Below are 23,008 nucleotides of genomic sequence, written 5' to 3' on the forward strand. Positions count from 1 at the left end.
TCTGCCTCTAATCAAACTAAGATGATTAACAAATTAAACTCTTTAATTAGCATTTTACATAATTTAGGCAAATCCTTCTTAGTTTTAAAAAGGTGAAACAGAATTCATCAATTAGAATTCCTCTTAATTTTGATTAATTATCTCCTTTAAACTGTATTAATTATCTAATTTTACAGCATGTACAGTAAAAAAAAAAGAAATATAATGTTTACTTCTTGAAATCTAGCATTTTATAAAATTTAGGCTAGTTCTGTCCATCTGGGCAAATTAATAGAAAACTCTAGAGGAAAACAGATTCAGTTTTTGTATCAACTCTCCAGAGTCAACTTCAAGCACAATAAAATCAACTGGCATTCTTAAAGAAGGAGAAGGCAGGGGTAGAGGAGAGGAGGAAGGGCAAGGGTGGGGGAAGAAAGAAGGGAGGGGGAGGGAAGGAGGAAGAACTCAGAAGCCCAAGCTTTGGTGTTCACTGATCAACCGAACACTTCAAACTAGTTTAAGCACTTACTCAAGTGCCAATACTTGTAACACAATTCACAATACTCTACTGTAGGCGCTTGGAAAGTATCAGTCTGTTGGCTGCTGAGTATTGAAGCCAACCCTCACTAAGACAAGGACCCGCAGGCTGGGCTAGAGCACTAGGGCTGTGATTTGACGAACACTTAGCCTACTCACCTGAGAACAGCGCTCTCTTAAGACATCAGCAACAGCACAACCGAACTGCAAGTGTAAAACGTTCAACTTCGAGGTACATGTACACTGACCGTCCCATTTAATTCACTAGTGCTTAATAACCTTCCAACCATCTCCTACGGAAGGAGAAGGACACACACACACGCACACACACATGCAGCTACAGAGCATGAACTTCCTCTCGTTATTTTCTCTCCTACACTAGACAGACCACTGGTAACTGCGGTACTCTGGCTCCCCCAAATGACACTTCTCGAGCACAATAGTTCCTGACAACTAAGAAAGAAACACAAGTAGGTTCCTTGAAGTCCATCTTCTTGGGAAAAAAACCTGTCAGAAATACATCCAATCTGAGTGTCACCACCTCTCACTTCCCCTACTCTCAGCCTCATCAAATAAGAACATTTAATTTCAGCAAAACTTTCCTCTAAGTCCCAAACAGTGAAGGAATGTATAATAAGAAAAAAACTGAAGGTGGAACTACTGAGTCTGTATCAAGGGTTTAAAAGACAGAAGGTAGTCAAATGGAAGACAGACAAATACTGCATGTTTCTCAAACACACACAACCTAGATTTAAACCACACACACACACACACGACATAAGCGGAGACAGGGGACTCTAAGGGAGGGTAATGAGGTCTAGTGAGAAGGAAGGAGGGGAGCCTGGGAAGGGTTCTGGGAGTGAGGTTAAATATGACCAAGATACAATAACATATGTAAGAAAATGCCATAATGAAACCCATTTTATATGCTAATTGGAATATTTAAAGGAAGGCTTTATGTAAGAAATACCCAAAACTAAAATACATATTTATCAAGCAAATTAGTGCTTGATAGAAACCCAAAAGCCTAAATGAATGAATAAAAGTGTCACTGCCGGGCTGGAAAGATGGCTCAGAGGTTAAGAGTATTGCCTGCTCTTTGAACTCAAAGGTCCTGAGTTCAATTCCCAGCAACCACATGGTGGCTCACAACCATCTGTAATGGGGTCTGGTACTCTCTTCTGGCCTGCAGGCATACACACAGACAGAATATTGCATACATAATAAATAAATAAATAAATAAATAAATAATTTTTTTTTAAAAAAAAGGTGTCACTGCCTAAGATCTCTTGTCTGATTTTAGTTTTTGCTTTGTTATGTTTGAGACAGAGCCTCACTATGTACCCATGACTGGTGTAAAACTCACTACATAGACCTGGCTAGCCTTGAACCCAGGGATCTACTGGTCTCTGCCTGCCAGGTGCTACAATTAAAATCTAGCCCACCATGCCTGGCACTTTAGACATATAATACCATTGCAGAGTTAGAAGTCTCAGAATCACTTCAGTTTCTATATGCATAATAAAAGTGCTTAATAAATAAAATTAATATGACCATGCACTTGCCAAGGAGATGACTTCATTCAATTTTACAATAATCCTAGATTTCAGTAAAAGCTTGGTAACGTGGTCAGACTCATAAGTCTGCTGCACTAATTGCCCAGGTGGCTCACGCTGCTCCCTCGGCTGTCCTCCTCTCCACAGTTCCACAGCGGTGTGTGGGATTTTGGCTCCACTGCTTTCGCCTTGACCTCCTAATCTCAGCCTAGCATTCTGAACTGTCACTGTCATCTCCACCGGCCTACTGGCATTCATAAGCAATATTTTCACAAGCAAACACACATCTTGCCCTAAGAATACACTCCTACTTTTACATCCCCACTATGACCAGCATCACACAGCATCACACTACCCTTATCTTCTGCACCGAGATCTGGTGCCAGTCTTCAGGCCACGCCCACCAAGACTCAAGCTCTCAGTTCTTCAGTCCACAAACCCTGCTTACCTACATTATTAGACACTAATAACGTCTTCTGAAATAACCTGCCTCGTCAGCTCTCCATTCCTTTGCATTCTCAAGTCTCACCATGGCGGTTATCTGCACAGAGATCTGGTCATGCACCTCAAATCCCCCAACAATGCCCTTGCCCTTCTATCCAGCTAATCTCATCCTCTGTTCTTTTCCATAATTTAAAACAGATTTCCTTATCATCAGACTGTACGCCAGGCTAGATGAACCAGTGAGAAACCCTGTTTCAAAAATAACGTGGAAAGTAATAAATGAAGGCACGCAACTTTGATCTATGACTTACACACACACGCGCGCACCCATATCCACACACAAAATGAAATTCTACACAGCGAAGTTGTATGGTTCCCCAACGATGTTACACATAGAAACAAAGGTTGGGGAAAGTACCTGTGGTATATTGATATACTTAGCTTCTAATTCTGACAAGAATTATTAGGTAAAAGGAAGCATTTTAGCAAAATTACAGTTAATGCTTTAATTTCCAACATTAATGTGAATCTCTGATCTCACACCTGTGTTTGCGTATCCTTTTTGATGAGCCCTGTTACTTTAAATGTCACTTCTTTTTTGGTGCTAGGTAAGGACAACCTGTGAGAAAAAAAAAAATCTGATCCATATTTACTAAGTGTTTAATGATTTACATATCTCAAAATATCCACTAGCCTGCCTGGGGGAGCTGCGGGGACTTCTAGCCTCCCTTATCTTCAGGCTCCTCATGGAGCTGTTGGGAGGATTAAACCATATAAGCCCATAAAGCGTTTAGCTAAGTGATTGGTACTCAGTAGACGCAGTAAACGTTAGCTGTCAGAGATTAGCTTCCTCTGCTTACATGTCTTAGCAGATGCGATTCTATTTAGTCATTAGCATCTTTCTTTAGGCAATGAGGACCCCATGCAAGTTTGGATATAGTTCTTTTTCCTAACGTTACAAAGTCATCTTAACCATTAGATTACCCAGAGAAGCTGAAGTATGTGAAAGGTTAAGTTCCAATAGAGAACAGGATTCTCTTGCTCAAAACTGGGACCTGGAAATCGTGGACTTAACAGAGATAAGCAAGAGAACAAAGCCAAAGAGGATCAACAGCAAGAGAAAGGCTTAAGTCTTGAAAGTTGCATTAGCATCCAGCAGCAGGTAAAGAAGTAGGAGGTGTACCAAAACAGGGTACAGCTGCCCTGTTCTCACACACCTGTGGAGGGTAAGTATAGCAAAACCAGAAACTCTAAGCCAATAGTTGCAGCTATTAGCTAAACCCTAGTGCTCTGTAACCAAGTTTTGCTAAAAGATCACTGAAAACACAATCTTTGCCTGCCCCTACTTTTTACAAGCCCTTAGCCATATTCCTAACTCTCACTGTTTTGAGAGTCTCACAGTGTACCTTATCTGCCCTGGCACTCAGTGTAAGCCAGGGTGGTCTCAACCTGCTGTTCTCCTCCCCTCTCTGCCTCTATGTGTGTGTGTGGGGGGGGGGGGACCATCACACCCAACAGCGTGACCCTGACCCTGCAGGGTTCATAGTCTCACCCAAATGACCTAGAAGGAGTCAGTCTGACCTAGACTTCAGACTAATCCATGACACATGACTTCAACCAAAAGGATTGAGTTTTAAGGGCACTTGGAGAAAAAGGAAAAGACTATGAAGATTATAAATGCAAACATGTCATATACTTCAGAATAGCTTCATGCAAACATGTCATATATTTCAGAATAGCTTCAGAAAACATGAACAATATCTCATGATATTTTTAATTAAGACAATGCTAGCGATGAGATTCAGTAAGGCTAATTTCATCCTTTTATGCACAGATATACATACACATTACCTTGTATGCGGGAAACTTCAACTAATTTAAAGTCGTATTTTCCAAGTTATAGGCATAGTTGTCGACTGTGTGACTCTAGGAATTTTATATTTTAAAACTACATAAAAACTGTTAAAATAGGTGACTTCCACAAGTTAATTTTAGTCTTCAAGATTAATTAATTCAGCTTGAAGTTCTACATTTTGGCAATCTCTAGGTTTAAAAACTACCTTATGAAGAGAATCTAATTCTGTAATTCTAAAAAGAAAACCCAAATTATATGAATTCTAAAATATTACCAAAAGGACTACTTGTCATGATTTTTCATAATTACATACATATGAAAACAGGTCTCAACTAGCTGAGAGTTTGGCAGACACTTTCCCTATTCTTCAAAACAAAGGTTATCGACAGTATGTCTGCCCAGTTAGTACACATAAAATAAGGTTGGTCTATATAATTATCCAATGTTATAGACCACTATGCAAACCAAAGGACTATGTTAACTGAGTTGTCTTCAGAAAGGACACACTGGGGACTGGAGAAATGATCAACGCAGAGGACCTCGGTCAGTTCCCAGGTCATGCACACACGGCACATAAATGTACACCCCAGCACACAGGAGAAAGGGAAGTTAGCACACAGTCCAACCTCTTAACCAAGAAGCTATTTGCAACTGAATATCTGCTGGAAGGGGGAAAGCCAGTTTTCTTCAGTGGAGTGACAGAGCACAGGGCAGGCCTCATGCTCAGGAGGAGGTGGTCAACACAAAACAGGCTCCTTGTGGGGATTTTGGTTGTTGCTTTGAGGAAAGGGGGCTTTGTGTGTGATTTTTTTTTTTTTTGTATGCTTTCTTTTCTCTTTTTAAGAGAAAGAAAGAACATGAAGTTGGATGGGAAAAGTAAAGAATATAACCAAAACATATTATACGAAAATTTTTTAATTAAATTTAAAAAATTTTTAAAAGGACTATCACAATGACCCAGTGGTTACAAGCACTGATTACTCTTCCAAAGGACACAGGTTCAATTCCCAGCACCCACATGATGGTTAAGAACTGTCTATAACTCCAGTTCCTGGGGATCTGTAGCCCTTTTCTGGTCTCTGAAGGCACTGCACACATGGTGGACAGACATACATGAAGACATACTCACATAAAATAAAAATTAATTTTCAAAAAACTTTTTAAAAAAAGGCAAGCATTCTCCTGCCTGCTCTTCTCCAACATCTGCATGTCCCGCCTCAATTTTATCACTAGATTTGTACTCACAAAGACACACCGTGTCAAAAGGCACAAAAGGAACAGAGCTCTGTGGGCTCTGCACTGAAATCACTAGGAAAGTTATTGATTCAGGTTATAGAGAACCAACTCCTTCAAGTTTTCCTCTGACCCTCACATGTGAGCTGCGCCATGTGCACCTACACACATGCTTACACATGCATTAAAGTAACATGAAACATTTTCTGAAATAAAATAAATAAGTAAATAAAAAGATATACAAAATAAGAGTCAAGAAATTCTAAGTGGCAGGTGTGGGATTAAGAAATTCATTTTAAGCAAAAATAAACTATTCAAAATTGCATGGGTACTTGTTTTGAGACGGTCAAGCCATGAGATTACATGCGCATTCTCCCAAAAACTCTCACCTCCTTGAGCACAAAGGCAACTGAACAGCACGAGCTCTTTCTAGGGTGCATTAGATCTAGTCTGTGGCACACAGAACACTCTCCTACCTTTACTGTCCCTGACTTCTGCTACCGTAATAAAGTTCCCTGGCTTTACATCCACTGGCATGTCAAATGAATTTTCCTAAGAAGCTTTAAAAACACCCAGGTGTATTACAAACTTATCTGGCTCTGGAGTGCAATAGCACAGGGTCCTCCGTCTATGAGCTGACACTTTCCCTACTGACTGCTAGAACCTGTGTACGGATGCTCAGTCCCCTGTGCTGTGACTCAAGGTTAGGTCAATCAGCTAAGCTATGAGAAACCCAAAATAATCCCCGGAGACTACAATACTCCATCACCTATAATCCTTCTTAGACATTTGATTTGACATTCAAGTTATTAAGGGAAAGGATAAAACACATCAGTTCTTCTCTTTTTGTACATTTTCATGTCCTATGTCACAAAGATTCAGAATCTGCTATCCACTAGAAACTCAAGTTTAAACCAAATAAGCAGAAGAATCAGCACACTGCATGGATCAAAAGCGCAGAGTAAAAAACAAGATCAGGAATCAGTTTACGTTTTCCAGATTTTTACCCAATAAAATAACATCAGCAAAAAAAAATAAAATAACATCAGCATGGCACTCTAAATAAAACAAAATTTAAGAGAAAGGGCTGTGCAAAAGAATTAATGAGACCTTTCTCATATTCTCGTACATGTTCCTCTATCAAAGCAAGCATGTAATTTATGTTACTATAGCTCCTCCTGATATAAAAGCACCTTGTCTTACAGATGAGGCTGAAGATGGAAGTACTGTAGCCTTAGAGAAATTAAGACAAAGAAATACATACAAGAACACAAGCACTTCAATTCCAGGTAGACTCTCAGTGTGCTGGGAAGGCAACACCCACAGTGAAATTGTGATAGTCCCGTAGATCTCTACCCTCGCATTTCCGTGTGCCTCACCTAAAGCAGCAAGATGCATGGTCTCCACTTCGAAGACCATCTCAGGTGACAAATGCTCATAACTGTTCTCAAACCCTGGTTCTGCCCCAAGTCTATACCAATCCCTGGTTAAGGGTAATAGTTTTCAAATGCAAACTAGATCTTCAGAGCAAACTAAAGATAATATGCACGTGTCTAGGAATGAACCTAAAGTAAAATGGAAAAGGCTGACAGGGACCTGAGGGGTAAGTCAGTCTGCGACACCTGAATATAAGTACCTCCTTACCAGGGTCAGACCACAGGAGAGAAAGTGCAACCTCCCCCACTCCCTCCTTCGCGCGCACACACACACGAACTCACACTGTTGTGCACATCACATTAATTTCACATGATCACAGATCAGAAGCCTTGCGTCTCAGAAGAAACAATTAGCACCTGGCGTTGGCATTGAGCCAAGCTGAATCCGGGACTTCAGGCTGCAGTTTTCCAAGTTGTCCCAGTAAATGGGTCCCAGGACCACCCCACAGACACCAAACCCAACAGAAGCTTGGGTATAGAAAAGGACGCAGTAAAGGCATGAGCCATGGTGGTGGCGCATGCCTGGAGGCAGAGGCAGGCAACTCTCAGAATTCAAGGCCCTACAGAGCTAGTTCCAGGATAGCTAGGGCTACAGAGAAACCCTGTCTCAAAAAGAAAAGAAAGAAGATATAGTGCAGTTACTTGCATATAACCTACACATAGCCACCCTTACACTCACATTACCACTGGGTTACTTGTAACACACAATAAATTTAAGCGGGGTGTAAGTAGCTATATTACTTCAGAAACAATGACAAGAAAGTCATCACATTTTTCTGCACAAACATAATTCTTTTACAGAAAGCTTCTAACACAAAGTTTGTAGAATCCAGATACAGAGCCCACAACCAGAAGTCACTACATTTCAATGTAAAAAGGACATATATACATATATATACCTACACACAGACAGACACAGACACAGACACACACACACACACACACACACTTGTGTGTGTGTGTGTGTGTGTGTGTGTGTGTGTGTGTGTGTGTGTGTGTACCTGGTGCCCAAGGAGACCAGAAAAGGGCACAGATCCCATGGAACTGGTGTTATGGGGGCAGTTGTGAGCCTCTTATATGAGTGCTGAGACCAAACACAAGTCCTCTGCAAGAGCAGCAAATGCTCTCCACTGAGCTATCGCTCCAGTTCCTAAACACATTACTTTTTTTAAAAAATTTATTTATTTATCGTGTATACAACATTCTGCCTCCATGTATGCCCACACACTAGAAGAGGGCACCAGATCTCATTACAGATGGTTGTGAGCCACCATGTGGTTGCTGGGAATTGAACTCATGACCTCTGGAAGAGCAGCCGGTGCTCTTAACCACTGAGCCATCTCTCCAGCCCCAACACATTACTTTTTAAAAACATATATAGCAATGTGTTCAGATACTCTAGAATAAAAAACAAGATCAAGGACATTTTTTTCTTCCAATCTTCCAATAGAAAGCAAGCAATTTCAAAATAGTTTAAAAAACAAAATTACTTCTAATAAGAAAAGATAAACTGAGGCTAGAGAGATGGTTCAGCAGAGGACCCGGGTTTGATTCCCAGCACCTTCCAGTCAGACAGCTCACGATGCCCGGAGTGCAATGCCTTTAGCCTCCATGGGCACCCACACTCAGATGCGTATCCCACGCACAAACACACACACACACACGACCAAAAGTAAAACAAATCACTGTTTAAGATAAATCAACTGTTGATAACAGCAACAATAGACTTCACCAAGGACCAAAGCTAAAAGAAAAAAAGTAGAAGCGCTGGGCTTGGGTCCAATGATCCTGTGCCGACTTCCCAGGTCTTCTACACACACACACACAGGACTTTATAAGAGGAGGAACTACAGAAAGTCTCTCCCTAGCACATAGCAGACACTAAATGTTTGCTGACCATCCTTATGCAACCAAATTTGACCAAAACTTTAACAGTAAATGAGAAGGAATGAGTTCTGAAGAAGCAAGCACCTCTGTCCTCTTGGTGGCACTGATCTGTAAGAAGCCATGACACAGCAGTCTGCAGGCAGGACAGGGACCTTCCACCTACACCACTTGACAATCTTTCTTTCACAGCAGCACAGATCCACCTGGGACATATTTTCTACTTCTGACCACAATATTTCTCCATGCTAAATTTCCCAAACATTTGCTTTACATAACTGCAAAATGTAGTTCACTCAGATTCATCTGCAAAAGTGACTTCTGAAAACTATCCAATCAGAAGTTACAAACAGCTGACTTTCAAACTGAAACACAACCTTCTCTAGACCTCACATGCTTTCAAGTATCACTTGTTGTCAGCTATTCTTTGAGCCGGGTACCTAATAAAAGAACATAAAGAGCCTGGATCAACTTACTAATATCAGTACTTAAAAGAAAAGGAGATGATAGCGGGGGAACAATTTCAAATAACTATAAAAGTATACTTAAAAGTCAACCATGGTGGCATGCCTGCAATCCCAGTACTTAGTACGCAGAGGCATGAAGATTGCCCTAAGTATAGATAGACTACATACTAAGATGCGTTCTCACTAAAACTAAGGGAGGAGAAAGTAGAAAAATATCTATCTTTATATAGACACACTTACAGCCTCAAAATGCAAATGACTATCCTTCAAGAAATTCTGAACTTTATCCTTGGGTAAAATGCTGAATCGAAATCGAAGCAGATCCATTTCTTGTTGAATAAACCATCGTCTAAGATCTTCCCTGAAACGGAAACAGAAATGAATACAAGTTAAAAACCCAATGATGGCTCAATAAAAACAATTAAAAAACCCAATGATGATCAGATTCAAGAGATTTTCTGACAGGATATTCAAGGCATGTCAGACACCAAGAGAGCCGTCAAGAGCAGACCGTCCTCTCTGAAGTGAAGAGAAGAAGTTCACAGCGTCACCGCCTGTGTGCACCCGCTCTCACTGAGACGGAATGTGAGAGCCATAACCTTCCACATGGATGCGGGCTGAGGCCCAGGAGCACACAAAAAAGGATATTTGGAGGAAACCAATACAATTACTGAATAAAGTTTAAAAAAAAAAAAGAAGCGCACTGCATTTAAAGTAACTTTCAAAGAAGCCGTTACACTAGAAGTGAGGTGCTCTTTCTCTGAGGTGCTTTTGTCCATAGCAAGTAAACACCAAAGTCTTAAAAGTCTTTTTTTTTCTCTGAACAGGTTAACATGAGCAAACTTTGTCAACTAAGAGGGTAAGCTTCACAGTAAACCAGTATTTTTTTGGTTTTGCTTCTTTTATTTTATTAAATAATATTTTTTCATTGATTTTATAAATCAACCACAATTTCCCCTCCCCCCTCTCCTCCCGGTCACCCCCTCCCCATATCCCCACCCTAAACTTCCAATATTTTAAAGTTAAAAATAAAAATATACTAATCCATAAGACAAACACATAGCTGGCATTCATGCTACATTATAAAATAACTACTGCATGTAAAATATAATTTCATTTTTTCGAGGTGACTTTCATAGACTACCAGCAATTCAGTGACTATGTAGATCATACGTTTTCTATAAAGCCAAAACTCTAAGTTTCAAGCTTTAAGGCAAACATACTATCACTTAAGATCTTGTGAGAAGAAGCGATTCAAAATACTCAACCCGTAACATAATAATAACAAGAAACAACCATAGCTCTGATATTTGACCAAAAATTAGAAAGAGGGGGGAAGTTAAACTAAAAAAAGCAATTAGCTCCTTCTCCCTCTGGGTGGCAGCACTGAGTTACAAGAAACCAGCTACCAACTGAAAATAGCTGAAATTTAATCTCACATTTAAAAACTTCTATCAACTTCAAGTACATGTTTGAATCAATGTTTCTTAGTAATATTACCAGTTTTTTCCTTGGAAAAGTATCAAAAGTCGTCTTCCTAATGAAATCCCTTATAAATTTAAATACCAAAATTTAGAGCCTTTCCCATTCAGATAAAAATGGTTTAATCCAGCAAATCTGCAATAATTTTTTCAGCATATTCTAGTAAAACAATTTATTTCAAAGAATGCACAATGATGTTCATCCTATGACATGCTGGTTCCCCAATGTCATTCTGGGGTTCCTATTAGTTCAGAAACATGCCAACTTGACATGAACCAGTTTATAACCCAAGATCAAACCTGAGTGGGAGGACCAAGGGTATACTCACGACTGGCAGTATGCAAGGCGCAAAATAAAGTGGGAAATATGGTCCCTTCTGCGTGGCTCATATTCATCTTCTAAGTTCTCCTTCAAAACAAAATGACACAAATAAATTCATGTCTCAGAATGAGAAGGGGTGTAAAGACATGCTGATTCAACACAGCCAATGGTAAAAGAAGCTTCAAAACACAATTCTTAATATGCTTTGCCGGATAATTATCACTGTATTTCAACTACAAGCATGCACAACTGAGAACTGCACTGTCTCATTGAAAGCTCCTGGGCTAGACCCAACTACTTCCTTCCTATCACCACTCCTAATTTTCCCAGCCTACTCCGGGGTATCCACCTTCCCAGTCAGTCCTAAAACTCGACCCCCAACTCCTTTCATTTAACTGTTCTAGCTATGAGAACAAATTATTTTAATTCTAAATTATAATATATAACCACACTCCAAAGTCCTATCTCCAAATTCCGAGAACTTTTAAAGAAAAAAATTTACTGCAGAAATGCAAAATATAGAATTCAGTCTCTAACCTGAAGTACACAATGATCAATGTCAATGAATTTTATCCAAGCCCAAACTAGCAAGACTGAACCCATGCCTGGCACTAACTAGGAATAGATAGGTACTGTTCAAGGCATTCTGAATGTACAAACCACTCTTAAAACTGTGTAATAAAGGTTCCTGTGCTCTTATTTGAAAGATGAGGAAACTGAGGCACTAAGAGGTCATACAAGTTTTCAGAACAAAGTTCATCAGCTTTTCAGTTACTCTAATAAAACAGGAGGGATAAGCCATTCAAAAGGAGAAGCGTTCACTCTTGGCTCACTGATGTGGGGACTGCAGTACAGTCATTTAGTCTGCTACTGTCAGGTCTGCAGCAAAGCATAACATCGTGGGAGGAGCAGACGCTGAAGCAGAGCTGCTCACTGCACAGAAGTGGTAGGGATCAGCCAAGAGTGGAGGACATGGGGTCTCTCTGTGCCCTTCAGCAGATGCGTTGACGACCAAAACCTCCCACTAGGCCTCACTCTCCCCTCTTAAAGATTTCACCTCCCTTCAGATACACCAAGCTGAGGACCAAGCTTTTTAACACTAGGGCCAATGGGAGACATTCCAGATTCAATCAACAGCACATCCTATAGATAGCAAAACCAACTGATACATAACGATCTCCTTCCTCACTTCTTGGAAAAGCAGCTTCAGTCTTCACCAGCTACCAGGGCCCCTATTTTGGTGCCTTCCCCAACAGCATTAAGATTGTGTATCCACATGCTAGGCTGCATCTTCCTTCCAGCTCCGTGGACAAAGCTTCTGATGCCCTCCCTTGCATCTCCATGGACACAGTATCTGTTGCCCTCCCTTGCATCTCCATGGACACAGCATCTGTTGCCCTCCCTTGCATCTCCATGGACACAGCATCTCTCCTTCCTTGTCCAATAACTAAAACCTCCAACTTATTTGCTGTTGCCTCTGATGGCCCGTGGTATAAAAATGATTGTGGAAGACATCCTAGTGTCAGTCTCTAGCCACTGGCCAATCCACATGCAGTAAAACAGGTGAGAACACCTGCATGCATGCATACGTCACTCACACAAATAAAAAATAAAATTAACACACACGTGTTAAGTACATCTATGTGTATATATATATCTTCTCTTTTCCCTAAAACATCTATATTCTGTCCTACTTCCCCCTGACTATTTTAGCTAAACATCTTATGAGCATCCACACCCACCTCACCACCTCTCTCCTCCAACAGCTACCACTGTTCTGACTTCTGCCCCATCTCCAAGGGCCCGATGCTAACTCCACTGTACACTGTACAACTAATCTTACATGATTCTGACTAAATTCCTGAAACTGTTGGGATTAAAAATACCATCACAAAACAAAACGCCCCAGTAAAAATCCTGGCTCTACCATTTACCAGTCTGAGCATGAAGCATAAGAAAACAATGTCTTCATCATAAAATAGGATAGTAACAGTACCCAGTTCAAAAAACAAACTACATTGGCCAATATAAGTAATATACTTACAGCCAAATTGAGCACAAAATAAGCATAATACAAACGGCTGATGTTATCTGTTGAGTTGCCATTATTAATATGGCCACTATCATTCAAACGCCAACCTCCTTTGGCTTCTGTGACACTACCATCCCAATTCATCACTTAATTCTCACGAAGCGTCTTCTTCATCTCCTTCCCAGACTCCTCCATCCCACTCACCTCAGATACTGGCATTCTCCTCATCCCGTCCCCTAATATTACCTTCTCTAAGTATCTCCCTGGTGCACTCTCACTTAGTCTTGTTGATTCCAACCTTCCCGGAAGCCTGTACTCCCACCAAACATGCCTTCTCTAAGAAGTCCACACGATACTATGACAGTTGTGTCCAAGTTACATCTAGAACAAATCTCAACATCTTGGTTCCAGGACTAGCTTCTCTTACTGTATGTCACACCTTAAAATAGCACTGTCGTTTGACGTGTCAGCCACAGACTCGAGCGTTTCAACACTCGGTCCCCAGCTGGGGTGCTAGTTTGGCAGCTGGAGAACCTTTGGACACTGGACCTCGCTGACTGCAGTAGGTCACTAGGGGAGGAGGTTACACCCACTTCCAGTTGTGACTGTGTTCTCTGCTTTCTGTGTGCCCCAAGAGGTAACAACGGCACACTCCCACCATTATGAAATCTGCCATGCCTGGGCCATTATGATGAAAGATGGCCTCTAAAACCACGAGTAAAACATCTCCTCCCTTAAATTATCCCATCAGCTATTCTGTGACACTCATAAAGAATTAACTAATACATTGTCCTAAGTAGATACCTGGGTACTGTAACTGCTCTCTCTGATTTCCCCCTGGGATAAGCCACTAAAATCTTTTCAGTCTACACCAATATCTTTTCAATTGTCCCATCTCTCATAAATTCAGACTCTCATCATTCCAGGCTCCTGTCCTCTTCTGTCCAAGACGACCCATCAACCTGCTGTTGGCAATTATCCTCCCAAAATAAAAATGTTATGCTATCTGTCAAGACACAGATCCAGGTCAGATACGGTGTTATAAACCTGCTACTTCAGCACTCCAGAGGCTGAGGATCAATAGCGCAGGGCCAACCTGGACTACATCACAAGGTCAAGGAAAGCTGAGATTATGGAACAGCCCCTCCTCTGGAAAGCCTTCTAAACTCGCCCTGTCTGAGCCAGGCAACTGCGCATGCTCCTGGAGTAACCAGAAAGAAACAGCGTGCATAACCCTGTACGGCACAGAATGCAGGCAACCTCTATCTTCCGCCATGGGTAAAAGGCAAGGATGCTACTAAGCTCCCTGTGCAATGCACAGGACAGTACTGCAAGGAGAAATGAATAGGGAAGAAGGATGGTAGTCCTGAGGGTGAGGACTATATGTCAGTCACCTCAAGAGACTATTCTTCCAAACAGTCTGAACTACATTCATAAAACCCTATGCCTAATAAAAGACCTTTCCCATAACTTACACTCAGTAACATAAGCACATACAGTCTGAAAGGACCATTCTCCCTCCATGCCTTTCTGTTACTTACTCTGTAGGAAAACTTGAGTTTTCGAAGTTCAGCCTCCAACTTACTCTGGTATTGTTCTGTTCCTTTCAGGTAGCTCACACCAAGATTCTCAACTGTTTTTAGTACTAGTGGGGAAAGATTTTTTTTAAAAAAAAAAAAAGAGAGTATAAGTCCAAAATAATTTTTAAAAGACATAAGTTAAAGATAAAACCTATGGACAGCAATTCTCTAATCATTTGTTCTTAGATCATAACAGTATTAACAATTTTGTTTTCTGTAAGTACGTTACATAAATTGCATTTTTAAGAGGATAAACCCCATCAATGCGCTGAAAATAGAAAATAATCTAAGACCAGAGAGTCTCAACCAGAGAAGACAGAAAAACGGGGGATGATCCTTCCAGCTGTGCCACGCCACCAACGCTGAGAAGTGAAAAGGCCTGTGTGCCCGTCTGAAGAGAAGCTCTGCTGTCTAGAGTCTTCGGTCCACCTTGACTCAGCACAGGAGGAGGATGGGAAGGAGAGGAGAAAGAACAAGACATAGGCTTTCCTTCCCTGGTGACGCAGAGGTGACAGAGCAGAGGAGCCATCCTGAGCCGATGCCACAACTAAAGCCACGCGCAAACCTTCCTCACAAACTCCCTGGAGGCAGACCTTAGTGCCAGCAATGAGACGCTTCTCCATTCCCTCCGGAACACAAACCCAGGTTCCTCTGGCTCCCTCCTGCTATGATGTCCAAACCGCATCCTCTCCACTTCCCTGTCCTCTTCCCACCGTCCCCATCTCCATCTGAAGTTTCTACCCAAGCAGGCCCATCAGCTCCCCTGCGTCTGCTCACTCACTCCTCACATCCAACCACTCACGAATCCTGTCACCACACCTCCTTTCCCTTCCTATCATTGCCATCGTCACTACCTTAACTGGGCCCTTGCCACTTCACCCCTTAAGTGACAAAGCCAAGGAACGCCTTCCAGCCACCACCTTCACTATGAGCCATCTGACACTGTTAAGCTTCCTATGACAATTGTCCCCTTGCCGTCACTCACTCTGGACAGTGACGAGCACTGTCTCCTGCGTTAGCAGCTCATACCCTGCTGCTCAAAGAAAAACTAACGGTATATCCGTCTCCTGGTCCTTCCAGCAGGAACATTAGGGAGCATAAACTCTGAAGACTGTGCCAGTATTTGTCTCAGTCCGTGTTGAGCTCATTCACTTCTGCATTCACACACAAAGGATAAGAGGCCTCCAGTTGAGTGACCACGTCCTTCTCACCCTCAGATCCTGCACGGTCTAATATACCTTCCGATCCCCACACTTCTACTACGCCCTGAACTGGCCACTGAAAACCGCAGCTCTCGCTCACAGCCCCACGCCTTTGTAGAGACACTTCTTTGGCTGGAAAGTTCCTACCTTCTACTCATGTCTTCAGGAACCAGCCCAAATTCCGACTCCCCTAAGAAGCCTTACTTAATCAGACTAAGCTAGTTACTCTCACTTTTATGCTCCAGGAGCATTAATCTTTCCATCTACCAAAGCAGAAGGGAATCAGATGCATGACTTCTATTCTGCATCCCCCTCTCTCCCTCTCTCCCTCTCTCCCTCTCTCCCTCTCTCCACAGTAGATACAGTTTCAACAAAGAACTGCATTACAGTCATCTCAAAGTCCCTGCTTCCCGACCCAGTAGTACTCAGTGTGCCTTCCGCGGTGAACACGAACAGAAGAAACAAATCATTCACAACAAACTGAATCCAACCGGCTGCCGAATAAAGACCAACTGCCTCCATTCGCTGCCACAGTGACAGCTGCGCACCTCAAGAATACAAATATTTGAATTTAAATGCCACTTACATTTAAGTCTATCAACAGCCAAGCTTTCAAACTCTGTCAAAGATATGTTTTCAGAAGGTGGCTGGAGGTAAAACTGAAGGCTGTGAGGGTAACAAGCATTTCTCTGGTCACCTGCCAAGCGCAGCTTCTTCCGAATCCTTCCTGAGAACTGCATCTTGGCTACCTTCTGAAAGAAGTGAACAAAAAACAAAAAAAAACAACAAAAGAAAGATGTTTAAGTGATGGGGAAAATGTTTAAACGATGGGAGAGTTGAAAACAACAAAATAGACATGTGCGTACATTGTACGTACACACACACACATACAATACTGCATACACAGATCATTAAAAGCGATTACACCTAGGCGAGGCCCTATTTTCTACATTCATCTGTAATAACGGAGGCGAGTGAGCGGGGGAGTTAAACGGGGAGAGATGCAGGTGCCAGTGGTCCTTTTAGCAAGAGGGAAGTCAAGTGATGCTGCCAGCTCAATTGGTTTGTGTCGCCACCCTCAGATGTCTGAGAACTCAAGACCAGATGGGATTCTACTGGGGGCAGTCCTTAAGTCAACGGAAAGAAAAGTAAATTCTACCTGGAGGAGAGACTTATGCCTCACCTTATAACTCTGGGGAACAGACTTATAAATCTAGCCTTTGAATCCAGCCTTCCAGAACATTCAAAAGTGCCTCAAGTTCCCGCCCAGGCTCCGGCGCCTTCCCGGGCCGCGTCTCTTCCCACCCCCTCGCCCCCCCCCCAACCATCACCTGTCACTCGGTCCCACCAGGTCAACTTGCAAACTTTCAGCTGCACGTTTTCTCCGTCCCTAATAAACCCGCAAGATTTTCGTTAGCCAGGCAGCAATCAAACTGGAGGAAACACCGCGCTGACAGCTGCTCTCTCCCAGTGGCGGGAGAGTTCATTTGGGACCGGAAGCGGAAGAGTGGCGCAGAGGTCCCACCCCCTGGCGTCCCGCCCACCGTAGTGCAACGCGGGATCCGTGGGAGCGACTTGAAGGGCAACGTGTTTCGTGCATTTTGTTCGCAGAAGGACTTTTTAATTGCTGGTTTTTTGTGTTTAGTTTTGTTTCGTTTTTCGTTTTGCTTGCGGAGGTTTGATCTTTCTGAGATAGGGTCTCCCACTGCAGCCAGGAATAACCTGGAATTCATGGCGATCCTCCTGCCTCAGCGCCCCAAGTGCAGGCGTTATGGGCTGAGCCACAACGCCCGGCATTAAATATCTTAAATTCAAATGTCTGTGGATTCTGTTCATTTGTTTTCCAGAACTTAAGTGTCCCTCGGTGCACGGAGACAGCGTTGGGACTCGGTGCTGCAATGCTAAGAGCAAACGTTTGCACACTGCGGACAGAGTTCGTGTTACTAAGTACTGAAATCCAGGGGCCGCTCTCTAACCGCGCTTTCGTACGGAGAGATGGAGAGAGCCTGCCTGGGTCGGCTTTGCCCCGGGGACACTAGGACTTCCCCTCATTCTGTTAGCAACGCTGCCTTCATTTCTCTGTTGAGAAAACAGCTACAAGAATGTCCGTTTGATGGCTCTTCAAGCTGATGAGGGAGAGGGACTTAATCGGGGGAGGGGGAGGGAAATGGGAGGCGGTGGCGGGGAGGAGGCAGAAATCCTCAATAAATAAATAAATTAAAAAAAATAAAAGAAAGGGGCAAGATGAAAAAAAAAAAAAAAAGAATGTCCGTTTGTGCATCCATGTGCGGTGCCCTCGGTTTCTACTGCGGCCCCTCGCAGGGTAACATCCGAGCACGGTCTCGAGGGAGTGGAGGAATCTGCAGGATTTAGCAGAAATGCTCAGGGACCACAGGGAAGCCGGCGGGATGGGAAGGATCCTTCCCGCGGAGCTTTAGAGCCCCGCAGCCCTCTGCGGTCTACAGTGTTCGAGGCCGCGGCCCCTAGGTGGCGTGTCTCCCTTACAAAAGCCGCAGGCAGAGGCCCTGGAAACGAGGCTGGAAGTCGTCGTTTTTTAGAGATGCATAGTATAGTCGAACACTTTGAAGCTTCTAAATGCCCACTGAAGATGGACTAACTGGTAGCTGTCTCTTGGACCAGAGCCTGTTATAAGCAGTTTATATGTCCATTTTTATTCTCAAGCCACACAAAGAAGCCTCTAGTATTAGCTCCAATTTACAAAAAAAGTGACTTCCAAAGGTTGCCTAACAAATAATAGCACTGATGTGACGACTATCACAGAGCTCCACTCTGCCAGCCGTCTTGCTGTCCTGATTCCACTAATACGACAGTGGGGTACACATTTCCCCTCTGTGGCATATACACAATTGACATCACCAAGTCCAACCTGTGAATTACCTCGAAAGGGTAAAAAAGAAACTGAAGCACAGAACAGAGAAGGTATACATGACTACATGACTAGTCTAGGGTATCACAGAAATCTAAGTGAAGTCACAACGAATTTTTAAAAAATCTAGAGCTCTGACTAGGAAAACAAAATTATGCGACTAAAAAGCTACACAGAATTATTGTGCAGTGAGAAAGGGTTTGCCATAAATATAACACAAAAAGTTAATTGTGTCGGGAATATTATAAATATAATAAACATCAATTTATTAGAGAAAAATGTTACACAAACTACAAAATTAGCTCACGGAGTAGTCGGTTATAAAGTATGAAAATGTTTATTGCTATCAGCAAGGGAATTTTCCTGGCAAAACTGGCAAAGATCTACCTGCTTCTGCCTCCCCGTGCTAGAATTTAAAGCATGGGTCACCATGTCAGATTTACTTTTTATATGTTTATTTCCCTCTACTACCAGTCTTCATGGTTTGGGAATATAAACTACTAAAACATATGATAAATTTTCTCCTAAGGGAAATGCACCTCTGAGTCAATTTTGTGCCCTGTTTCAAGCGGTTCATGGCCATCACTTGTGACTTGTTAAGAATGTCAAGGCTAGTTGATTTTAAGCTCTTTTTTGGACAGCCGCTTTTACTTATCTTCATGTATCAGTTTATATGATCCCTTAAATGCCTATCTCAAAATTAGAATATGAGATAACTAATGTCATTGTATGACTATTTCATAAAGAAGTAGAAAAACATTTAACCTTACCAAAATTGGATTATGTCATGTAATAGATTTTTTTAAATATTTATTATGCATACAATATTCTGTCTGTGTGTATATCTGCAGGCCAGAAGAGGGCGCCAGACCTCATTACAGATGGTTGTGAGCCACCATGTGGTTGCTGGGAATTGAACTCAGGACCTTTGGAAGAGCAGGCAATGCTCTTAACCACTGAGCCATCTTTCCAGCCCAGTAATAGATGTTTTTACATCATATCAAAAACCTGGGTTTTTTTCTTGGTTTTTAATTTATGTTTTTAGTTGTGAGCCTATCTTTTAACGGCTGAGCTGTCTCTCCAGTCCTGTTTTTAGTTTATGTATTTATGTGTATGAATGTTTTGTCAGCTTGTAAGGATGTGCACCTCTTGCATGCAGTGACAACAGAGGCCAGAAGAGGGCATCAGACCCCCAGGACTGAAGTTCAGGCTCCTGTAGGGCTGGGATCAGAAGAGGAGTGCTCCTGAGTGGTGAGCCCTCACCCCAGCCACTTCAAAGCCTATATCTGATTTCAGAGAACAAAGCAGTCTGAGTCTATCAGCTATACCAACATCGTTATTTTCTAATATCAGTGAGGGTCACTACACACTGTAAAAACTGTTTTCTGTATCCAGGGGCAATGGAAAGGGCAACTTCCCCACAGCAGTAACACACAACGATGTGGACATTTCAGATGTGCTTTCAATGAAGGGGCTCTCTCGTATATTCATTTCATCAACAATGAGGGATTACATAATGCTGAGTCCTGGCAAACAGGACTCTCAAAAAGCTACAGACGCCGACCTCATAGCGGGAGAAATATATATATACACAAACACAATTTTACTTTCGATAAACCATAAGCAGTCAAAACCAGGGACTGCTGTGCCATTTCTGGAACCATGGCTCCTGGATCCCAAGAGCCTTCAATAAATATTTATGGGAGGAGATTGATGATGAGTCCTGGAGGGATGTCTAAGTCATCGCTGGGTAATGAGACCTGGAGAGACTATGAGCAAAGATCTGGGTTCTGCTTCGCAGGAAACAGATGGTTTGAATTGAATGCGCCTCTGACCTTAGAGACGGCAAGTGCCAGTCTGAAAACTGTATAACATTCCTTTCAGAATGACTTGGCTGCCCGGCTTCTCCTGTAATAAAGCACAGAGCACCTTCCGTAGCATAATTTCCATGAATCGTCACTGCTCCGCTCAGGGCCTGTGCTGGACAATACCAGCTGCAGACAGTCCAACCCAGATGGCATTCACCCTGAGCTGACTTCACCACTCCAGAACTCCAGTTCTATGGCACTCTACACAGTAGAGAGTTTCATTGCCATACTTGGTAAGTCAGAGCGCATCTACATTCTTCCTCACTTTAGGCTGTGTTTCCCAAAGCCCAGGGTGTACAAACGTTCTTTACAAAGTGAGCATCCTCTGATTGCTACACCCTGCCAGAGCTGCTCCCTGTGGAAAGTACAGGAAAAGAAGCCTTTCCAGCAGGGTGCCTGACCCATAAAAACGAAGGCAAACTTGGCCACCTTCTGCTCTCCCCACCCTCCTGACTTCATTTCCTACTTCAGAGAGTTTGGCTATGAGAGAAATCTAAAAACAAACATCCCATTCTTCTCCCTTTGCTTCCATTAGTCTAGCCAGCGAAGGTCAAGAGAGCCGGAGGGAACATACCCTTAAGAGGTAGTACAGGGAGGAAGAAACGCCCTTCCATATGCCAAGATGGCTAATTTTATTCTGGAAACATCAGTTAGCCCTACTAAGTGCCAAGAAGTGTTTTCCAATGAAAGAGTTCCAATCTCTGTCCTCTTAAATTTTATAGTCTAGTAGGAAAGAGAAAAGAACAAATAATTATATGAATTACTATGTGACATAAACCAAGCAATAAACAAGTCAACCAGAGGAGGAATATGAACAGTTCTTGGCTGAGTCTTAGAAATTCCAGAAAGAGTGTCTGGGAAAGGATAGATAGAAATATGAATATGAAACAAAGATGATAAGAAAATTAGGAATTCCACAGCCTTTGGACTGTGAATCCATGGAAAGATTGATATAATCTTATAGCATTTAAAATACTGCTTTACTGAAACAGGAATAAGCAAATTAATTGAACAGAATAGAGAACCCAGAAGCCCAGCCTGTGACAGGCCCACTCCTCTAGTCAACGGAGAAAAGATGGGCAATTCTAAATTACTCTGGGACAAATGGCTGCCTGTGGGAGAAGAATTTTATTGTCTACCTCTTACTATCCACTGACATCAACTCAAGCTAGTTGAAGATACTCCAGAAAGGCAAAATAATAAGACTTTCAGAAAAATATATGCATGGTCTTTGTGATGTTTGTGCGCCAAAGAGGTTCTTAAAGGTACAGGCACAGTGGCATGCACCAGAGTCTCTGCCATTTAGAAGACGAAAGTGTTAGGACGATGTATACCCAAGAGTTGGAGGTCGTTCAGAACGACACAGCTAGCTCATATAACTAAAAGGGGGAGATTAACAAAAAGCATAGGAGTCTGGAGATGGGGGTCTCATCAATTAAGAGTGTGTGCTGGGCTGGAGAGTCAGCTCAGTAGTTAAGGGCACTTCTTGTTCTTGTGAAAGACCCAGGCTCAGTTCCCAGCAACCACATGGAGGCTCTCTGTCTCCTCAGACACCAAGCACATGTACACTGCACAGATGCAGACAAACAAAATAATAAAAATAAATCTTAAAAAATTTGTATTGCTCTTGCAGGGGTCCAGGTTCAGTTCCCAGCAGGGTGTTAGACCGCCCACAACTGCCTGTGACACTAGCCCTAGGAGAGCCGCTCCCCTTCTTCTGGTGTCACGTGAACATGCCCACTCATAGACACATACATATAACTATAAAGTAAATCTACAAAAAAGAAAAGTATAAAGCAGTTCTGGAGATGGAGAGTGATGATGGTTGCACAATAATTCAAATGTATACACTGCCACTGTATGTACCTTAAAATGACAAGTTCTGTGTCGTGTATCTTTTAACCACTTTCTAAACACAAGCTAAAAGTGAAGAAGTCCCAAGAGCAGATGATGAGGGTGAATGTGGAAAGGATTCACTGATTATTTGGGGTATATTAGAATAAAGAACTAAGTTTCAATTTATGTATAGGTGCATCTTCATAGCCACAAAATTAGACAAGTTATAACCAACACAGGGTTACTATCCAAATACAACTAATAAGGAAAAACTCAGGGGCTGTCCCCACCATCAAGTTAGGGATGCACCACAGCTGGCAGAATGCTTATCCGGCAGATATGAAGCCCTGGGTTCAATCCCCAGCACGCACGTAGTGAGTTGAAGGTCAGTCTGCAGGCGCTGAGGCTG

The 23,008-nt window shown here is 42.4% G+C and overlaps 1 protein-coding gene across 1 annotated transcript in view; it reads right to left on the bottom strand.

The window, feature by feature from the left end:
* Nucleotides 1–17,512, bottom strand: part of Prim2 (DNA primase subunit 2) — a 181,348-nt gene extending 163,836 nt beyond the window's left edge. The window contains exons 1-5 of the mRNA XM_005359889.3: nucleotides 17,340–17,512; nucleotides 16,595–16,760; nucleotides 14,768–14,871; nucleotides 11,202–11,281; nucleotides 9,632–9,752 (exon numbers count right to left, since the gene is read on the bottom strand). Of these exons, the coding sequence (XP_005359946.1) occupies nucleotides 9,632–9,752; nucleotides 11,202–11,281; nucleotides 14,768–14,871; nucleotides 16,595–16,748 (459 nt within the window). The 5' untranslated portion in view covers nucleotides 16,749–16,760; nucleotides 17,340–17,512. The remainder of the gene's footprint in view (nucleotides 1–9,631; nucleotides 9,753–11,201; nucleotides 11,282–14,767; nucleotides 14,872–16,594; nucleotides 16,761–17,339) is intronic.
* Between the last annotated feature and the right edge of the window lie 5,496 nt (nucleotides 17,513–23,008).

This window comes from Microtus ochrogaster, linkage group LG2 (assembly GCF_000317375.1).
Source record: "Microtus ochrogaster isolate Prairie Vole_2 linkage group LG2, MicOch1.0, whole genome shotgun sequence".
Taxonomy (NCBI): domain Eukaryota; kingdom Metazoa; phylum Chordata; class Mammalia; order Rodentia; family Cricetidae; genus Microtus; species Microtus ochrogaster.